Source organism: Neovison vison, chromosome 1 (assembly GCF_020171115.1).
Source record: "Neovison vison isolate M4711 chromosome 1, ASM_NN_V1, whole genome shotgun sequence".
Taxonomy (NCBI): Eukaryota; Metazoa; Chordata; class Mammalia; order Carnivora; family Mustelidae; genus Neogale; species Neogale vison.
In genome coordinates, this window is record NC_058091.1 from 82,962,168 (window position 1) to 82,978,415 (window position 16,248).

General features: G+C 38.1%; 1 protein-coding gene across 1 annotated transcript; it reads left to right on the forward strand.

Annotated features, from left to right (window-relative positions):
* Positions 1-298: 298 nt before the first annotated feature.
* Positions 299-9,030, forward strand: FAM162B (family with sequence similarity 162 member B). The gene is made up of 5 exons (XM_044250065.1): positions 299-482; positions 642-753; positions 2,639-2,722; positions 4,315-4,423; positions 7,270-9,030. The coding sequence occupies exons 1-5, from the start codon at positions 299-301 to the stop codon at positions 7,366-7,368; spliced, it is 588 nt and encodes a 195-aa protein (XP_044106000.1). The 3' UTR covers positions 7,369-9,030.
* Positions 9,031-16,248: the final 7,218 nt, after the last annotated feature.

A 16,248-nucleotide genomic window follows, 5' to 3' on the forward strand; every position in this document is an offset into this window, starting at 1 on the left:
GTTTCTACTCAACACAAAGAAATGGCTTTAGAAGGAGCTGCCGGGAGCAGTCCCAGGAGGTGGTGAATCTGCTCCGAAAGTTTTCCAGCAGAGACGACAACCCTCCTGGGCCCTGCTCGCAGGGGACTCGGCCCCCAGGGTCGTGGCCAGGGTCTCAGGCCGGGGGCGGGGACCGGGAGCGAGTGTGTACGTGCGGGAGGCTCCAGCTGCACTGCCCGGGCTCCCCTGGGAGCGCCGCGGGGGTGGGGCGGGCCGGGGAGCAGCTGCAGAACTCCGCCGGGGAGCTGGGAGCGCCGAAATGGGGCGCAGCATGCTCGCGGCTCTCGGGGGCCTCCGGGGCCTCCGCCTAGGGCGCATCTTCCGCAGGCCTCCGGGAGCGCACGGAGAAGCAGCGACACGGCCCATAGCGCCCCTGCGGCCTCGGGGTCTGCCCCGCTACTGCAGCGGCCGGGCCGCCAGCGGCTCTGAGCCCCAGGGTCCAGGTGAGCCCGGGCTGGGAACGACCTGGAAAGGAGAGGGTGCGGAGCAGCGGGCGAGGAGCCGCGCCTGGGCTGAGGGAGGAAGGGGGTGGTGTGAGTGCGCTCTGAGCCACTGTGCCATCGGTCAGTCGGTTCCTCCGGCCACCCCTGTCGCCTTCGCAGCAGGAAAGGTCCACCGGGTCCCCGCCGAGTACAAGCCTTCGCAATTCGATAAGAAAATCCTGGTGTGGACCGGGCGTTTCAAAGCGATGGAGGACATCCCGCCTCGGATCCCGTAAGTGTGGCCTGTGCGGCGGCCAGTTTTCGTGCGCATGAAGGGGTGCCGGCTCCATGCACCTCCCGACCTCGGCGCGCCCCGGAAAGAAGGCAGCCGCGGTGCTTCGCAACACCCACCACCTTGAGGAGTACCCCTCCCCAGCCTCTCCCTAGTGCGGTTAAATGTCAAATGCCTTGAGTGAACAGTGGGCACCTAAGCTTACAAGGAGATTGTTGAAGTTGGGTGAAAACCCAGTTCGGTGGGCACTTGCACCATCGCCCACATACCCGCCCCAGGGAGCTCAGAGCTTCAAGGCAGCGGAACGCTTGGGTCACAACAGACGGCAAGGTCCGCGCGTGCTTCCGGGTGGTTGCAGGGTCCCCAGAGAGGGAGAGGGACTCTGCCCGGGGAGCAGCTCCCTGCTCCACCTAACTAAGGCTCCTGGCTCCTGGGAGGACTAAAGAGCCTCTGGGAGGAAGCCGCATCCAGGAGACCTCCTGTTCTGGGGCGGGAGAAGCCTGATGCTCCTGGTTCTGCAGCCCACGGAGCGCGGGGTTCCCTCGGGCTGGGACCCTCGGAGCGTCAGCATCGCTGGTCTCTTCACTATTCCAAAACCAAGATAGAGGGTCGCTTAAATGATAAAACGCAAGCTGACAATTTCACCCCAAAGGTAAATTTAACCTGTAGAAATCATCTTTCTACAGTTTCAGTTTATGCAAGCCCAAAATACTTCTCAGCATTTGTTACAAGGGAGTGGATTTAAAAAAGGGAATGAAGGAAATTAAGCATAAAACCAATCTACTACTTTTTAAGCTGATCTAAAAAATAAAAAAAAAAGAGGAGACTAGAACTATAATATCAGATACGGATTAGAGATGTCCTGTATATAATTTTTATACGGTGTAATAATAATCCGTGCCTAGTGGAATGAATAATGGAAACTAGGCCTGCAGCTTGTTCTGCACATATTACCTACACGTTTTAAAATCAAAATTTAAATGTACATTTTTTTACATTGAAGTATAGTTGACACACAATATTATATTAGTTTTAGGTGTACTTGTCAACACTTTTGTTACTTTGTAATTTACTAGTTACCAAAAGCATATTTTTAACAAATGAGGAAAGAAACACGTGCTGGGAAATGTTGGCTCAATAGTGAATTCTCAAACCTTTTTATCCCTTTCTTGGATCAAATTATTTAATTAGGAATGGACATGGAATTTGAAATAACACAGAATTTGAAATCTATATTCAGCATTTATTCAACCCCAGAGACTTTTTTTGTAATATTACAAGACAAATATTGTTTTCCTTGAGATCTGTAGATTCTGAACTACAGACTCAGCCCGAAGCAGAAATCATCCTCAGAAAAGCTAAAATACCATCCTTAATTTTTTGGAATTTTAAGTTTCTCAGTGCTATAACAGAATAATCAATACTTCAGTAATAAATAAAAATTAACTAAATAAAAATAAATGTAAAAAAGAATGTAAAGAACCTGTAGTATTGTAAATTAATACTTGTCAGGAGACAGTAGGTCCAGTATTGCGTGTGAAGAGACCCATTTTATAGAATAATTTAATTTCCCCAGGATCACAGTCAAAAGAAGTGTTATAAACAGGGGAATCTAACTTCAAATAAAATGTCTAAGAAAGGAATTGTAGTTTGGTGTTGGAAACATTAAAGTATTTGAATATTTTTCATTTTGCTCTTTCCTATAATTTTTTAAAGCATTGCTGTTGAGGGATATACCTCCCAAGCTAAGTTTTAGGCTTACAACGTGAATAGCTTTCACTTTGTATGCTCTTAATGGACATGTAATTAGCAAGTGAGCTATAATTTTTGTATTATACACTAATGATACTTAATCATAACTGTGCTTTTTCATGTTTTTTTTCAGTGCACACCTAATTTGGTATAGCAGATCAAAGCCAGATGGATGGGTAAAAAAGATCATATCTTCTGGGCTCCATCTGGAACAAAAGTCAGCAACAAATATAATCTAATAATGTCTTCATATTCACCTGTTTGCAACTAACATCTTAAAATTCACATTGGCTGTCTCAAATCTAAGGAAAACAGGCTAGATATTGGTTTGCCATGCTCTTTAAGCTGGTGGAAAAGTTAAAGAAAATGTTTTTCATTTTTAAGAGAAATTGCAACTTGTCTTTCTGACAAGGAAGAAGGAAGTAACTACAAATAATAGAAGTAATAGAAGAATGTAACTACATTCTATTTAAACTTGGCATTAGATAAGAAAGAATACTGTTGCATACATTCTCAAGAATCATTCTTTAATCATGTGTATCTATAAACTGCACTTCATATTATTGCAAATTGTTAAAGTTTATTTCAGTATAAAAAGCCCACAGACATGGGCGCCTGGGTGGCTCAGTGGGTTAAAGCCGCTGCCTCCAGCTCAGGTCATGGTCTCAGGATCCTGGGATCGAGTCCCACATCGGGCTTTCTGCTCAGCAGGGAGCCTGCTTCCCTCTCTCTCTCTCTCTCTCTCTCTCTGCCTGCCTCTCCATCTACTTGTGATCTCTGTCAAATAAATAAATAAAATCTTTAAAAAAAAAAAAAGCCCACAGACACAATTAAGTTTGTGACTCTGCTTTGTTAAGTAACGTTGCTAAAATCTTAAACAACTTGCCTGTAACTTTATATTAATAAATAAGTCTCCCCAGTATTCGATCAAGTATAGAAAATTTCAGAATAATAAGAAAACGAAGGTGACTTTGTCTTTTTCTTCAACAAATCATTGTAATTTTGATCACTTATTTTGAAAACTTCATGCAAAAGCCTCAAAGGAAACACCTTTTCTCTAATAGAGGAGAATATACCCACAAGGTATAACGGTCTCTTTAATCAGGAGAGGATGGGAGAAGGCAAGAAGGGATTGGGAGCCCAGTGAGAAAAAAAAATGAGGGGAAAGTATTTTTTAAAAAACAACCTGATTAAAACCAAGAAGGAGAGGTGCCTGGGTGGCTCAGTGGGTTAAAGGCCCAACTCTTGCTTTCAGAGCAGGTCATGATCTCAGGATCGTGAGATGGAGTCCCACCTCGGGCTTCAGGCTCCGCTCAGAGTCCCCTTGAGAGTCTCTCTTCCTCTCCCTCTGGCCCTCCCTTTTGCCCCCACGCTCTCTTGCTCTCTCTCTCTCTCTTTCTCTCTCAAAATAAATAAATAAAATCTTTTAAAAAAAACTAAAGATGAAGCCCACTTAATAACAAAGGGACCAAATGGACACAAGTCATAGACATATATAAACTTAAATTCTTAACCTTTACCCTGACCTGTGACCAAAAAAAAAAAAAAAAAAAGAATCAGGCCATCATTTCAAGAAGTTATATTTTATATTTTGAGAAGTTAGAAACTAAATATACTACACTGTGGTTTCATGGTGACTAACATTAATGAAGACGTAATTATACCTGTTATTTTGAAATTGGGAACATAATGGGCTCGGCTTTGGACGTGTTCCACATCTGCAGTTGGCCATCAGGGATTGTCTATCATGCCAGGGAGAGAAAAGCAGATTACTGCAATATAATTAACAGAATACACATCTTGGTTTAGGCCAGAAATGATAGATGCTGCAAGAAACAAGGCTCGAGTGAAAGCTTGTTACATAATGATTGGACTCACCATTATCGCCTGTTTTGCAGTGATCGTCTCAGCCAAAAGGGTGAGTGTCTCTTTAAAATACAGCTGGACTGGTGAATTTTAAGAAATACTGTGAGCTTTATTCTTAATTTGAAGATTATTGTTCTGTTTTACATGTAAGCACAATTTCATCATAGACTTCTTGAGCCATCCATAAATATCTCTCCTCCTGGAAACAATTTCTGTCATGAAAATTTCAGCCTGCAAATGCAAACTACATGGTTAGAGAGGAGGAACAAAAGTTTGTTTCCATTTATAAGGTAAAAATAGTTCATAGCCTGGTTAAATAGGACAGTTCATAGCTTGGTTAAAATCTGTGCAAGAAGAAGTTTGCTGTGTGAAAGTTACCCAGACTTGGTAATTCCCTGAAGTCATGAACTCAATCATAACTATCACACAGAATCATGAAATCCTCAGAAATGGCAAATATTGGACATGCTCAAGGCCAACTTGTCTGTATCCTGCATGTGAGCCCTTGCCTTGTCATCTCCAGTATGTGGTTTCTAGAGAGAAATTAAGAGCTGATTACTCGAATTGTGTTTCTTGCTTCCCCAAATCCTTTCATCTGCCGATCACTTTTGACCATGAAGAGCAGCCCACAAATATTGGGGGACATCTAACACATCCCTACGAGTCTTCTCTTCTCCCGTCTTAATTTCCCTATCCCGTACAACTTTCCTCTCCTCTGAACACACTGCTTTATCAGTGTCTCCCTTCACAGTGGCATTTGCAACTGAACCCATTAGAGCGCAACTAACTTCCTTGTTTGTGAACTGCATTCTAGTAACACAACCAGAGTTGAAGGCAAGTTTTGGCAGCTGCATCACACAGAAGAATTTGCTTGGATCTGCACATCTTCCCTCTCTGGGCGTGTGTAGCCAATTACCATTCTCCCTCATCCTGTGATTCTGCCCTGGGTTACTTTTCAGGTTTTTGAGAGTATTTGAGCCCAGTAATTCACATAGGAACTGAGTCTGTAAGTTTACTGATGTCACGTACATACCCATTTATGGGTCTGTGTCAGAGAATGTGTGCTTTGAAAGGATTCTCATCAAAGGGGAAATTTATTAAATATTTCTTAAATGTTCAAACATAGGAATAAAGAAATTTGGTGACCTCTTATTTATAACCTACTGTAGATAAAATGACTGTCCACCAAGGTCATGATTCTCTAGCTCCTGAATGACAGAATGGAGTCTGATACTGTCTGGACCCTCCTTGTTTTTATAACATCTTCTCTTTGTTCATTATGCTCCATCTACTCTAGGTCTTTTCTCTTTTTTAATACTAAACCCTTTTTCCTCACTAGGATTTCCTTCCTTCCTCTGGACTTTCCATAGCTGGCTTATTCTCACTCCAGGCAGAGATCTTCCATGACCACCTGCTTTAACATGGCTTTTCCCAGGTGCTCACGATTTTATCATCTTCCAGCTACTCATGAGTAAGCGATGATACATCAGCAATCCTGTTGACTCCATTTTAAAATATACGTACGGTTGGACCACTCCTCACCATCTCTCTTGATATCACCCTGGTCTGAGATAACCAACATCTGTTGCCAAACTGATTCCAATATCTTCTAAAGAGTCTCATAATTGTCCCTCTTGCCTCTCTCCAATTCTTTTGTTTTAAATAATCAATGCATATACTTTAACTGAGATTGTGATAGATGGAGGTGGAGGAAAGTTTATCAATCTGAGATGTATTTGGGGGGATAGAAAGGATAGAACTTTGTGGTACATTTGATGTGGGAGGAGGAAAGTAAATGGAAGAAAGAAACCAAAAAGCCTGGGTTTTTTACTTCAGCAACAAGGTTGATGGTGCCACCATTTTGGAGATGTGTAATGCTGGGGAGAGAACTGGTAGGCACAACAGGCAAAATACACCAAGCCCTGTACTGGGAATATAATAAGTGTGAGGGACGGATTAGGAATTCATCCATATCTTTTTTTTTTTTTCTGCTAAGGACTTCATACACTCTTCAGTCTGAGGACCTATATATAGATTTCCTCACTTCTGAAAAAGTCCAAGCTGTCATAACTTCAAATATGACCCCTTCACCCAGTCTCTCTATTCTTTCCATCTGTTATGTATGTATGTTGGAACTTCTAAATTCTACTCTCCATGTCTCTTAACTTTTTTTCTATTTTTTGTATCTGTTTCTCTGCACTGCACTTAGATTATTCCCACAGATCTGTTTTCTAGCTAGAGTTTTTATGTCTTAATTATGATGCTGATCATCTTTTCTTTTCAGAAGTGATTTTTCCCCCCAGAAAATTTCTGGTTTCTTTGCCAGTTCCTTGGGCTGGTAAGAGTAATTTTAGTCATTTCAATGGAGTACCTGATACTTCCAACTCCAGATCCAAACTCTGCACTCACCTTTTGGGGCAGAGATTAAACTCCCAGCTCCCAGCTGCTAAAACCTGTATTTTTCCCTAATGCCCTCTGCCTGAAATCATTCCTTCTCTTCCTGGCTTCAATCCTTTTTATTCCTCACCATTTCATGCTTTTTGAGTTCTTTCCATTTCTGATACCTGAAGATTTCCCTTTATTGATTTTTAGCATAACTATTTGAAAATATTTTTATTTTTTTATCCAAAAAAATATGTCTTTGTGTGCTGAGAGATCCAGGGCAGATTTCCGATGTCAGTTGTCCTGTTGACTACAAGTCTTGCAACTTACATAGCTACTTTGTTCTATACCAAAGGATCCTTTTTCTTGGCTACTGTTTGTGACAGATGTATTAAGTTACTTTTCTCCTTTTCACAGAGGATCTCGTATATGTCTGAAATACAAATTCTTTCCAGAGAGTTACAATGCTTTGCTTCATTTTTTGTTTTGTTTTTGTTCGTTATTCTTGTTTTTCAGGCAGCAGAACGACATGAATCCTTAACAAGTTGGAACCTGGCGAAGAAAGCTAAGTGGCGTGAAGAAGCTGCACTGGCCGCACAAGCTAAGGCTAAATGAAATTCCGAGAGACACGGTGTTAATCAGAGGATCATTACTATTACCAAAACAATAAAAGATAGGTAAAACAGAATATTTAATGAAATAACTGCCATGGTTTTAAAGAGAAGCAAAAAGTCTTTTTATTTTTATTTTCAGTAAAATTTTACTGAAGTGGAACTGTATTCAGAAAAGTGCACAGAGTGTGTATAGCTTGATACCTATTTCCATAGTGAACACACCTGCAAAACCACCTCCCAGGTCAAGATGCAGAACACCAGTAACATCTCAGAAACCTCTCCTCTACCCTCTGTCAGTCATTACCATCCAAAGGTAACCACTGTTGTGAGTTTTATCACCATAGATGAGTTTTGCTTGTTTTTGAAATTTATATTAATAGAATTACACAATATGCATTTGTGAGGGTGAATTCTTAGATTCAACATTATGTTGTGAGATCCTTACACAAATTTTGTGTAGCATGAGTTTATTCATCCTTGTTTTGTTAAAGTATTCCATTGTGAATATGCAACAGTTTATCTGGATATTTGGTCCAGTTTGGGGTCGATACAGATAATGCTAAAATGAGCACTCTGTGTATATCATTCACTAAGTGTTCTTCAAAATCTAAATTTTCAACCAAATTTCCACTGTATTTGGGTAGGACTCTTGCACTGACTGAGAGGAATGTAAAACTATCAACTTTAGACTTTTTTAAGGTAAATATATATGCTAAGATTTCTAGGGTAATGAGAAAATATGAACCCTCAAACAAGTAGAGATTTTTTAAAAATAGACAACTGAATTTAGTCGAAAGGCAGAAAAGGGGGAAGGGAAAGAAAAAGAGAGAATAGAAAAGAGAAACAGGACAAAATAACATGGTTAAAATGAATCCAGATTTATTGGTATTCCAAATAAATGAGACAAACTGGTAAGTGAAGACAAAGATACTTGAAATGTATTAAAAACAGTAGTACACTGTATAGAAAGGACACTACCAAAACTATAGAATACTATATAGACCATTACAAGAGCACAGATTCATAGAATATAAAAATGGGGATTTTGTCAATGGAGAAATGAAAAAACCAAATAGACACCTATCTTCAATACATTAACTTTCCTAAAGCTTGTTGATTCATCAGTAGAGAATGAAACCAAACATCAACCAGGTATTTTATCTTTTATGACAGAATTGCCTTATGGCCAATTAGGTTGTAAAAAGGTTTGAAGGGAAAATGCTTAAAGCAAAGATGTTTACAGAAAAATTGCCTAGAACAGAGATTGGGAGCAGGACTTCTGTTGTTAGTCCTCTTTTGTTTTAGTTACTTCATCTTATTAACCAATCTGTTCCCTGTCACCTAAGTTTTTTTTAACATTAGTAAATCCTAGACCAAAGGTTTTGTACTCTTTCCTTCTGTATACTTACTGCTTTTTTGGGTGGTGGCCATTCTCTAGTGCCCTGGTACAGAAGATTTCACCATGAAAAACTATGATTGAACCTTCAATCTGATCTCATTTTCATCTTGGCATAATAAGGCTGCTGTGTCTTCAGCTTTCAGCAGCAAAATCTATTGTTCCCACCAAAAGAACTAAGAGAAATATTCTCAATTAGGTTTCAACTTGTTTGTTTTATTTTAATTCATGTATCACATAAGCTGCAAATAAAATTTGTAATAACTATTCTGGTTTTTAATGCATAAATATACAAATTCTCATTCAAACTTGAAAAATGTTATACTAATTCTAAATTTGTATGCACAAAATAATGTAGCATCTAAATACATTAAAAAATGGTCCAAACTACAAGAAAAAAATGGACAAGCCCACCATTAACTTGGGAAATTAACACATCTCTCTTAGAAAATGACAAATTCCACTGACTAATAAATATATAAAAGATGTGAATCAATTAATAATACACATTCTTTTTTAGCACTCATGGAACATTCACTAAAACAGCATATGGTAAACCATAAAGCATCAACTTTTTTGAACTACATGCAATATCACAACTTAGAAATTAACGGCATAGTGTTTTTTATTCACTTATTTATTGTCATAAGGTTTTTAAAAGCTTGAAGATTCAAAACATTTCTAAATGACTCATAGGCAAAAGAGTAAATCATAATGGAATTTAAAAATGCTTAGAACCAAATATTAAGAAAAAGCTATATATCAGAACTTGTGGAATTGGTAAAGTGATAGTGAAGTGGTAATTCAAAGTAAATTGTTAGCCTCAATATGCCTTTCTTAGAAAAGAAAGGTTTATAACAAATGTACTAAACATCTCTAAGAAATTAGAAAAAGAAATATAGAATAAATCCAAAGGGAATAAAGGATGGGAAATTACAAAATTAAGAGAAGAAACTAATGAAGTAAAAAAAAAAAACATAGAATATAGAGAGTTGATATAGCAATTTGGCAAAGTCTTTGGGACAAAAGATAAAAAGTATTAAAAAAACAGTTTAGAAATGATGAAAGGGATGAAAGCGACGGTACAACAAAGATTTTAAAAAGAACATTATGAATTGGTATGCCATCTTCTGCTCTGGCCAAAATGGAGTAATAGGGATAAGATATACTCTCTTGCCTGAGACAACTAAAAAGATAGACAAAAGCATGAAACAATTTCCAGACATTGGGCATCTGGCAATGAAGAGCAGTGATCTGTGAAATAGAGAAAATAAGTTAATCGGGCCCAGTAATTGTACTACTTTACTGCCTAAAGAATTTCAAGACTTCATGGCATAGACAGAAAACCTGGGTGCGACCTGAAAGTTTCTCAGAGTTGAGGAGAAGAGTCAGGAAAGATAAAACAATGAGGTATCACAGGCTAGGGAACCAAAGTGAGGGAGCTGTACAGGGAGCTCTAGAGATCTGCAGCTGAGTACTGATGACCGTAAGTGGTCACTACCCATGGTCATGTAAAGAACCACCTGGAAGTACAAGGAGAAACAATTTTTGGAGCTCACACGTGGCCAAGAATAGTTTGAGTTCCACCCGTCAAATTAGAAACTCTCATATTTGACAGAGAAGAGGAGCACTTAGAATGCCTTGCCTCAGTAGTAAAATAAAGGCTGTTCTGTGCCTGCCTTACAAAGTTTAAGAGTAAAAAAACAAAAAAACAAAAAAACAAAAAAAAAAAAACCCGCCCAAAAAAGCAAGACTGCAAGACAGTAAAGGATCAAATCGTCTTTGAGTAACTTTGTTGTGTCCCGTAACAAAGCTTAAGAATAAATGTAGGAAACATTCACAATGCCCCGTATCTAATAAAACATTATCAGACTTGAAAAGATACAGGCAAAATGGAACAAATCATAATGAAGAAAAGGGATAAAAAGAAACAGACCAGATGATAGAATTAGCAGATAAGGATGGCTTAACAGCTATAATCATACTTGTTGTGTTCAACAGAGTACAGGAAAGCTTGAGTATAAGAAGAAACATGGGAGATATGAAACAGACCCAGGTAGAACTGCTAAAGATAAAGTATATAAAATCTGACAAAAAAAAATACACTAATGGAATTAAGAGTGAATTAGACACAACAGAAGACAAAATAACTGAATTTAAAGACTCAATTACCCCTCCCCCCAGCCAGCTCCCCTCCAGTAATCTTCAGTTTGTTTCTTACAGTTAGGAGTCTTAGGAGTCTCTTACAATTTGCCTCTCTCTCTGTTTTTATCTTTTTATTTTTCCTTCCCTTCCTCTATGCTCAAATGTTTTGTTTCTTAAATTCTACACTTGAGTGAAATCATATGGTATTTGTCTTTTTCTGACTTATTTTGCTTAGCATAATACCCTCTATTTCTATCCACATCCTTGTAAATGGCAAGATTCTAATTTTTTTTTGATAGGTGAGTAGTATTCATATATATATATATCACATTTTCATTATCCATTCTTCTGTCGATGAAGAATGGGCTCTTTCCATAGTTGGGCTATTGTGGACATTGCTGCTATAAACATTGGGGTGCATGTGCCCTTTCGAATCACTATTTTTGTATCCTTTGGATAAATACCTACTAGCTCAACAGCTGAGTGATAGGGTATTTCTGTTTTTAACTTTTTGAGGAAACTCCATACTGTTTTTCAGAGCAGCTGCACCAGTTTGCATTCCCACCAACAGTGTAAAAGGGTTCCCCTTTCTCCACATCCTTGCCAACATCTGTTGTTTCCGGACTTGTTAATTTTAGTCATTCAGGAGGGCACTTGACGTAGTGAGCACTGGGTGTTAATATGCAACTGATGAATCACTAAATTCTACCCCTGAAACGATACACTGTATGTTAACTAAATTGAATTTCAATAAAAAAAATAAAGTCAAAGCACTGAAAGCTATCCAAACACATAAAGAAAAAGAAATGAACAAAGCATCAGTAAGCTGTATGACTATTTTGAGCAGCCTAGTAAAAGTGAAATTGGAATGGAAAAAATATTTGAAGAAATAATGGTTGGAAGGTTTCCAAAATTGATGAAAACTATAAACTCATGGAACCAAGAAACTCAGCTACCTGCAAGAACAAGAAACATTGAAAAAAGGCAAATGAGGACACGTCATTAACCAAATTGCTTAAAATCAGTGACAAAGAAAAAAATTTAAAAGTAGCAGGAGAAAAAGTTAGTATTACTTACAAAAGGACAAAGATAATAATGATAGAAAAATTGTCAGAAAAAGACAAGTCAGAAGACAGTGGAGCAATATCTTAAAAGAACAAAGTACATCTAGAATTCTATACCCAATAAAAATCTCTCTCAAGGGGGCTGGGGTGGCCTCAGTTGTTCTCAGTTGGTTAAGCATATCTGCTCTTGATTTCAGCTCAGGTCATGGGCTGTGGAACCTGCTTAAGATTTTCTCCCTCCCTCTCCCTCTCCTTCTCCCTCTGTATACCCTCTCTCTCCCTCTCTAAAAAACAACAACAACAACAACAAAAAAAAACTTTCAAAAACGAAGGTGAAGACTTTTTCAGGCATACAAAAGCTGATGGAATTCACCACCAGCAAACTTACAATACAAAAATACTTCATGTAGAAGGAAAATGATACCAGATAGAAATGTACATCTATACAAAGAATTGGAGAGCACTAGAAATGGTAATTATGAAGGCATATATTAAAAACTTTATAATTTTAAGCCACTTTAAAAAAATAATGGACTATAGCAAAAATTTATGACTAAACCATGAATGTATTATGGGGTTTATAGCCTATAGAGGAGTGAAATGCATGAAAACAATAGGACAGAGGCTGAGAAGGAGAAAATGGAAGCAAGCTGTATTTAAGCAGGTTATACCAGTATTGTCAAATAGATAAATAAAGCCACATATGAAATTTATAATTTTCTAATAACCTTGTTAAAAAAGCAAAAATAATCAGTAAAATTAACTTTAATGGAACTTAATCTAATATGGCCAAAATAGTATTTTAGCAAGTAATCATAATATAAACAATATATTTTACATTCTTTTTTGCTTTTTAAATTTTTAGATCCAAAGTAGATTTTACATCTCAAATACTGAATTTTGATTGGAAACACTTGGTCTATATATGACTTCATAAAATGTACAGTAAAAAAATTTCCCATATCCAAGTTGTTCCAAATATACTTATGTTTTCTAATAACCAAGTGATCCATTTTTATTTTTAACTTGATTAAAGTAAAATAATATTAAAAGTTCAACTTCTCAGTGGTACTAGCCACATTTCAAGTGCTCAAAAGTGCAGTGTCATATGTAATATACTTCTATATTATTTGAGAATAGCCAAAGTTAAAAATGCCTATTTTAAAGCATAAGGCAACCAATAAAAAATGAAAAACAAATATAAAAAGTAATAGTTAATAAGTCAAAAAGGGGATGAAATGGAACCTTAAAAAAATACTTAGTTAATCCAAAATGAGGTAGAAAAAGCAAAGCAGTCCCCCCCCCAAAAAAGGACAAAAAACATAATGGTAGGTCTAAACTAAATCAATAATCATAATTGTTAATGATATATAAACACTCCAGCTGAAATGCAGATATTATCAGAATAAAAATGCAACACCTTTATGTTGCCTACTAGAAATCCACTTTATAAAGGAGGAAATTGATTAAAAATAAGAAGATGGAAAAGATATACCACGCTAACATAAAACTAAGTAGAAGTGGCTATAATAGATTTTAGAACGAAGAATATTACCAAACATAAAGAGGGTTATTTGGTAAAGGGGACAATTCATGAAAACCAATGTGTGGAAGAAACCCAAATGTTCATCAACTAATGAATAGATAAATAAAATGTGTTATAGCCATACAATGGAATATTATTCGGTAATAAAAAGCAATGAAATATTGATATATGGTACAACATAGATAAACATTGAAAACATTATGCTAAATGAAAGAAGCGAGTCTCAAAATAAAATGTTCTACAATTGATTGTGGTGACAGTTTCACATCTGTATGAATACAGAAATCACTGAAACCACTAAATTGTGCACTTTAAGTGGCTAAACTGCATGGTATGTAAGTGAATATCTCAATAAAACTTTTTTTTTTTTTAAAGAAAGCAGCATGTCCTTGATGCCCTGAGCAAGGAAAATTTAATGTAATAAGATTATGTAATGAGGGATTGGCTGCTAGAGGTAAAGAGAAGTCTGATAAATAACAGGAGGAGCAGATGTGGGGAACAGCCACATGTCCAAGGAAGGAATGAACTTGGAATAGGGCCCTCTCTCTAAGGTTAAGATTCAGACCTTGTTGCTATGTAGCATTCCTGGATGTCAGCTAGGTTCTTTAGATGTCTCAGAATGAAGCTGGCAAGCCAAAAACTGTCCGCTGATGCCAACAAAACTCACTGGGAAGTTACTCTCAGGGGTGCTGGAGGACTCCCTAGAATGTTGCTTGCAAAGTGCTGCTTAATTTCACCAAGAAGTTGCCACTTGGGTGCCTGCAAGGTTCCTAGCAAGCCTGCTGGGGCACCAATGAAATGAGCTGGGAAGCCACCTCCTGAGTGCCTATACAACTTGCTAGAAACCAGATCGTGGGGGGTGGCGGGGAACCACCTAAGTGGCTCAGACGGTTGAACGTCTGTTTTCAGCACAGGTCATGATCCCAGGGTCCTAGGATTGAGTCCCACATCGGACTCCCTGCTTGGTGGGGAGACTTCTCCCTCTCCTTCTACTGTTCCCACTGCTTGTTCTTTCTTAATGTCAAATAAATAAATGAAATCAAGAAAGAAAGAAAGATAAAAAGAAAGAAAGAGGAAGGAAGGAAGGAAGGGAGGGAGGGAGGGAAAAGGAAAACCAGATGGGTCACTGGGTAACTCCAGGGAGCTACCCATGAGTGCCACTGAACTTGCTGGGAAGCTGATTGGAGGAGCCAATGAAACTTACCATGAAGCTGCCTGCAGAAGTATCACTGCAACTACACTGGAGGTGAACCCCGTTAAGTCTTCCGCACAATAGTTGAGCATCACAGGAGCAAAAACTAAGGAAAGCACACTTGGAGGAGGTCAAGACACTTCTTCCTTCAGTGTCTCTCCAGTGCCTTCTATTGACAAAGCTTAACATCATGCCACTTGGCAAAGGAGAAATGTTTGCAGGGTCCAATATCACAAATTAGGTTGAGGAAGGGTGCATTTGGAGCTTAAAAGCAATAAAATGATAAATGACACATTGGGTATATCTTAAAATGGGTTCAATGCTAGAAAGTCTATTATTCAAAGTATTAACTGTGTAAAACCATATGCTTATTCATGATGCAGAAAAAAACACCAAATAAATTTCAACATCATTCAAGTTAAAACAGAACAAAATAAAAACCTTACTTTAGGAATAAAACTCACTTTTTAAAGCTGACAAAAACTATCTACAAAAAAAAAAAAAAACCCACCATAAACAGTCAATTCTCATTACTCATGGGAGTTATCATATAAAGTTGCTGCAGACACTGAATTAGCAAGTACTGAATCATTACTCCTAGGGGAGATACAGGGTTAGATTCCTGAGGGCCTCTGGTAACATTTTTGCCAACTACTCAATACACAATCTGTTCTATGTGTGTTTCTGTTTAAAGACTGTATATGTGATTCATTGACATTGAGCTCACAGCCTACAGAACTGTAACTAATGCCTAAACAAAACCTAGGTAACGTAACATGTTAAGACATGTAACTGTTTTCAGGGTGCCTTGGTGGCTCAGTGGGTTAAAGCCTGTGCCTTCAGCTCAGGTCATAATCCCACGGTCCTGGGATCGAACCCCGGCTTGGGCTCTCTGCTCAGAGCAGAGCCTGCTTCCTCCTCTCTGCCTGCCTTTCTGCCTACTTGTGATCTTCGTCTGTCAAATAAATATATAAAATAAATAGATAAAATCTTTAAGAAAAAAAAAGACACATGACTGTTTTCTTGCACTTAGGAACACTACACAGCACTTCAACATTTTACTTGGGGGTCTTTTTAAACAGCAAAATCAACCAAAAAAAGTGTAAGAAATGTGGTACTAAATAGATCAGGAAAGGATAGTTGTTTATAGTATAAAGGCTGAAATAAGCAAGCAGAGCATTGTTTTGTTTAACCTGGGAACATGTGGGAACATGTGCCTTAGGTGACTCAATTTTTTTTGCCACTCTACACAATGTCCACAAGTAACCTTGACAATGACCTGAATATTGATTTGGAGGAGTAGGGAAATTTGATGATAAAGAATCTGCAAAAACCAAGAGAAACTACACTGACTAAATCATATTTTGTGGAAAAAAATCTGGTGTTTTTTCTGCATCATGAATAAGCATATGGTTTTACACTGTTAATACTTTGAATAATAGACTTTCTAGCATTGAACCCATTTTAAGATATACCCAATGTGTCATTTATCATTTTATTGCTTTTAAGCTCCCAAAAAAAGAGAACAAATTTAAAAT

What these genes read in the sequence shown, in the direction of transcription:
- FAM162B (XM_044250065.1), top strand. Translation starts at nt 299, where the DNA reads ATGGGGCGCAGCATGCTCGCGGCTCTCGGGGGCCTCCGGGGCCTCCGC. An exon ending in CTCTGAGCCCCAGGGTCCAG is followed by an intron (nt 483 to 641) that starts GTGAGCCCGGGC and finishes TCGCCTTCGCAG; the next exon opens with CAGGAAAGGTCCACCGGGTC. An exon ending in GACATCCCGCCTCGGATCCC is followed by an intron (nt 754 to 2,638) that starts GTAAGTGTGGCC and finishes GTTTTTTTTCAG; the next exon opens with TGCACACCTAATTTGGTATA.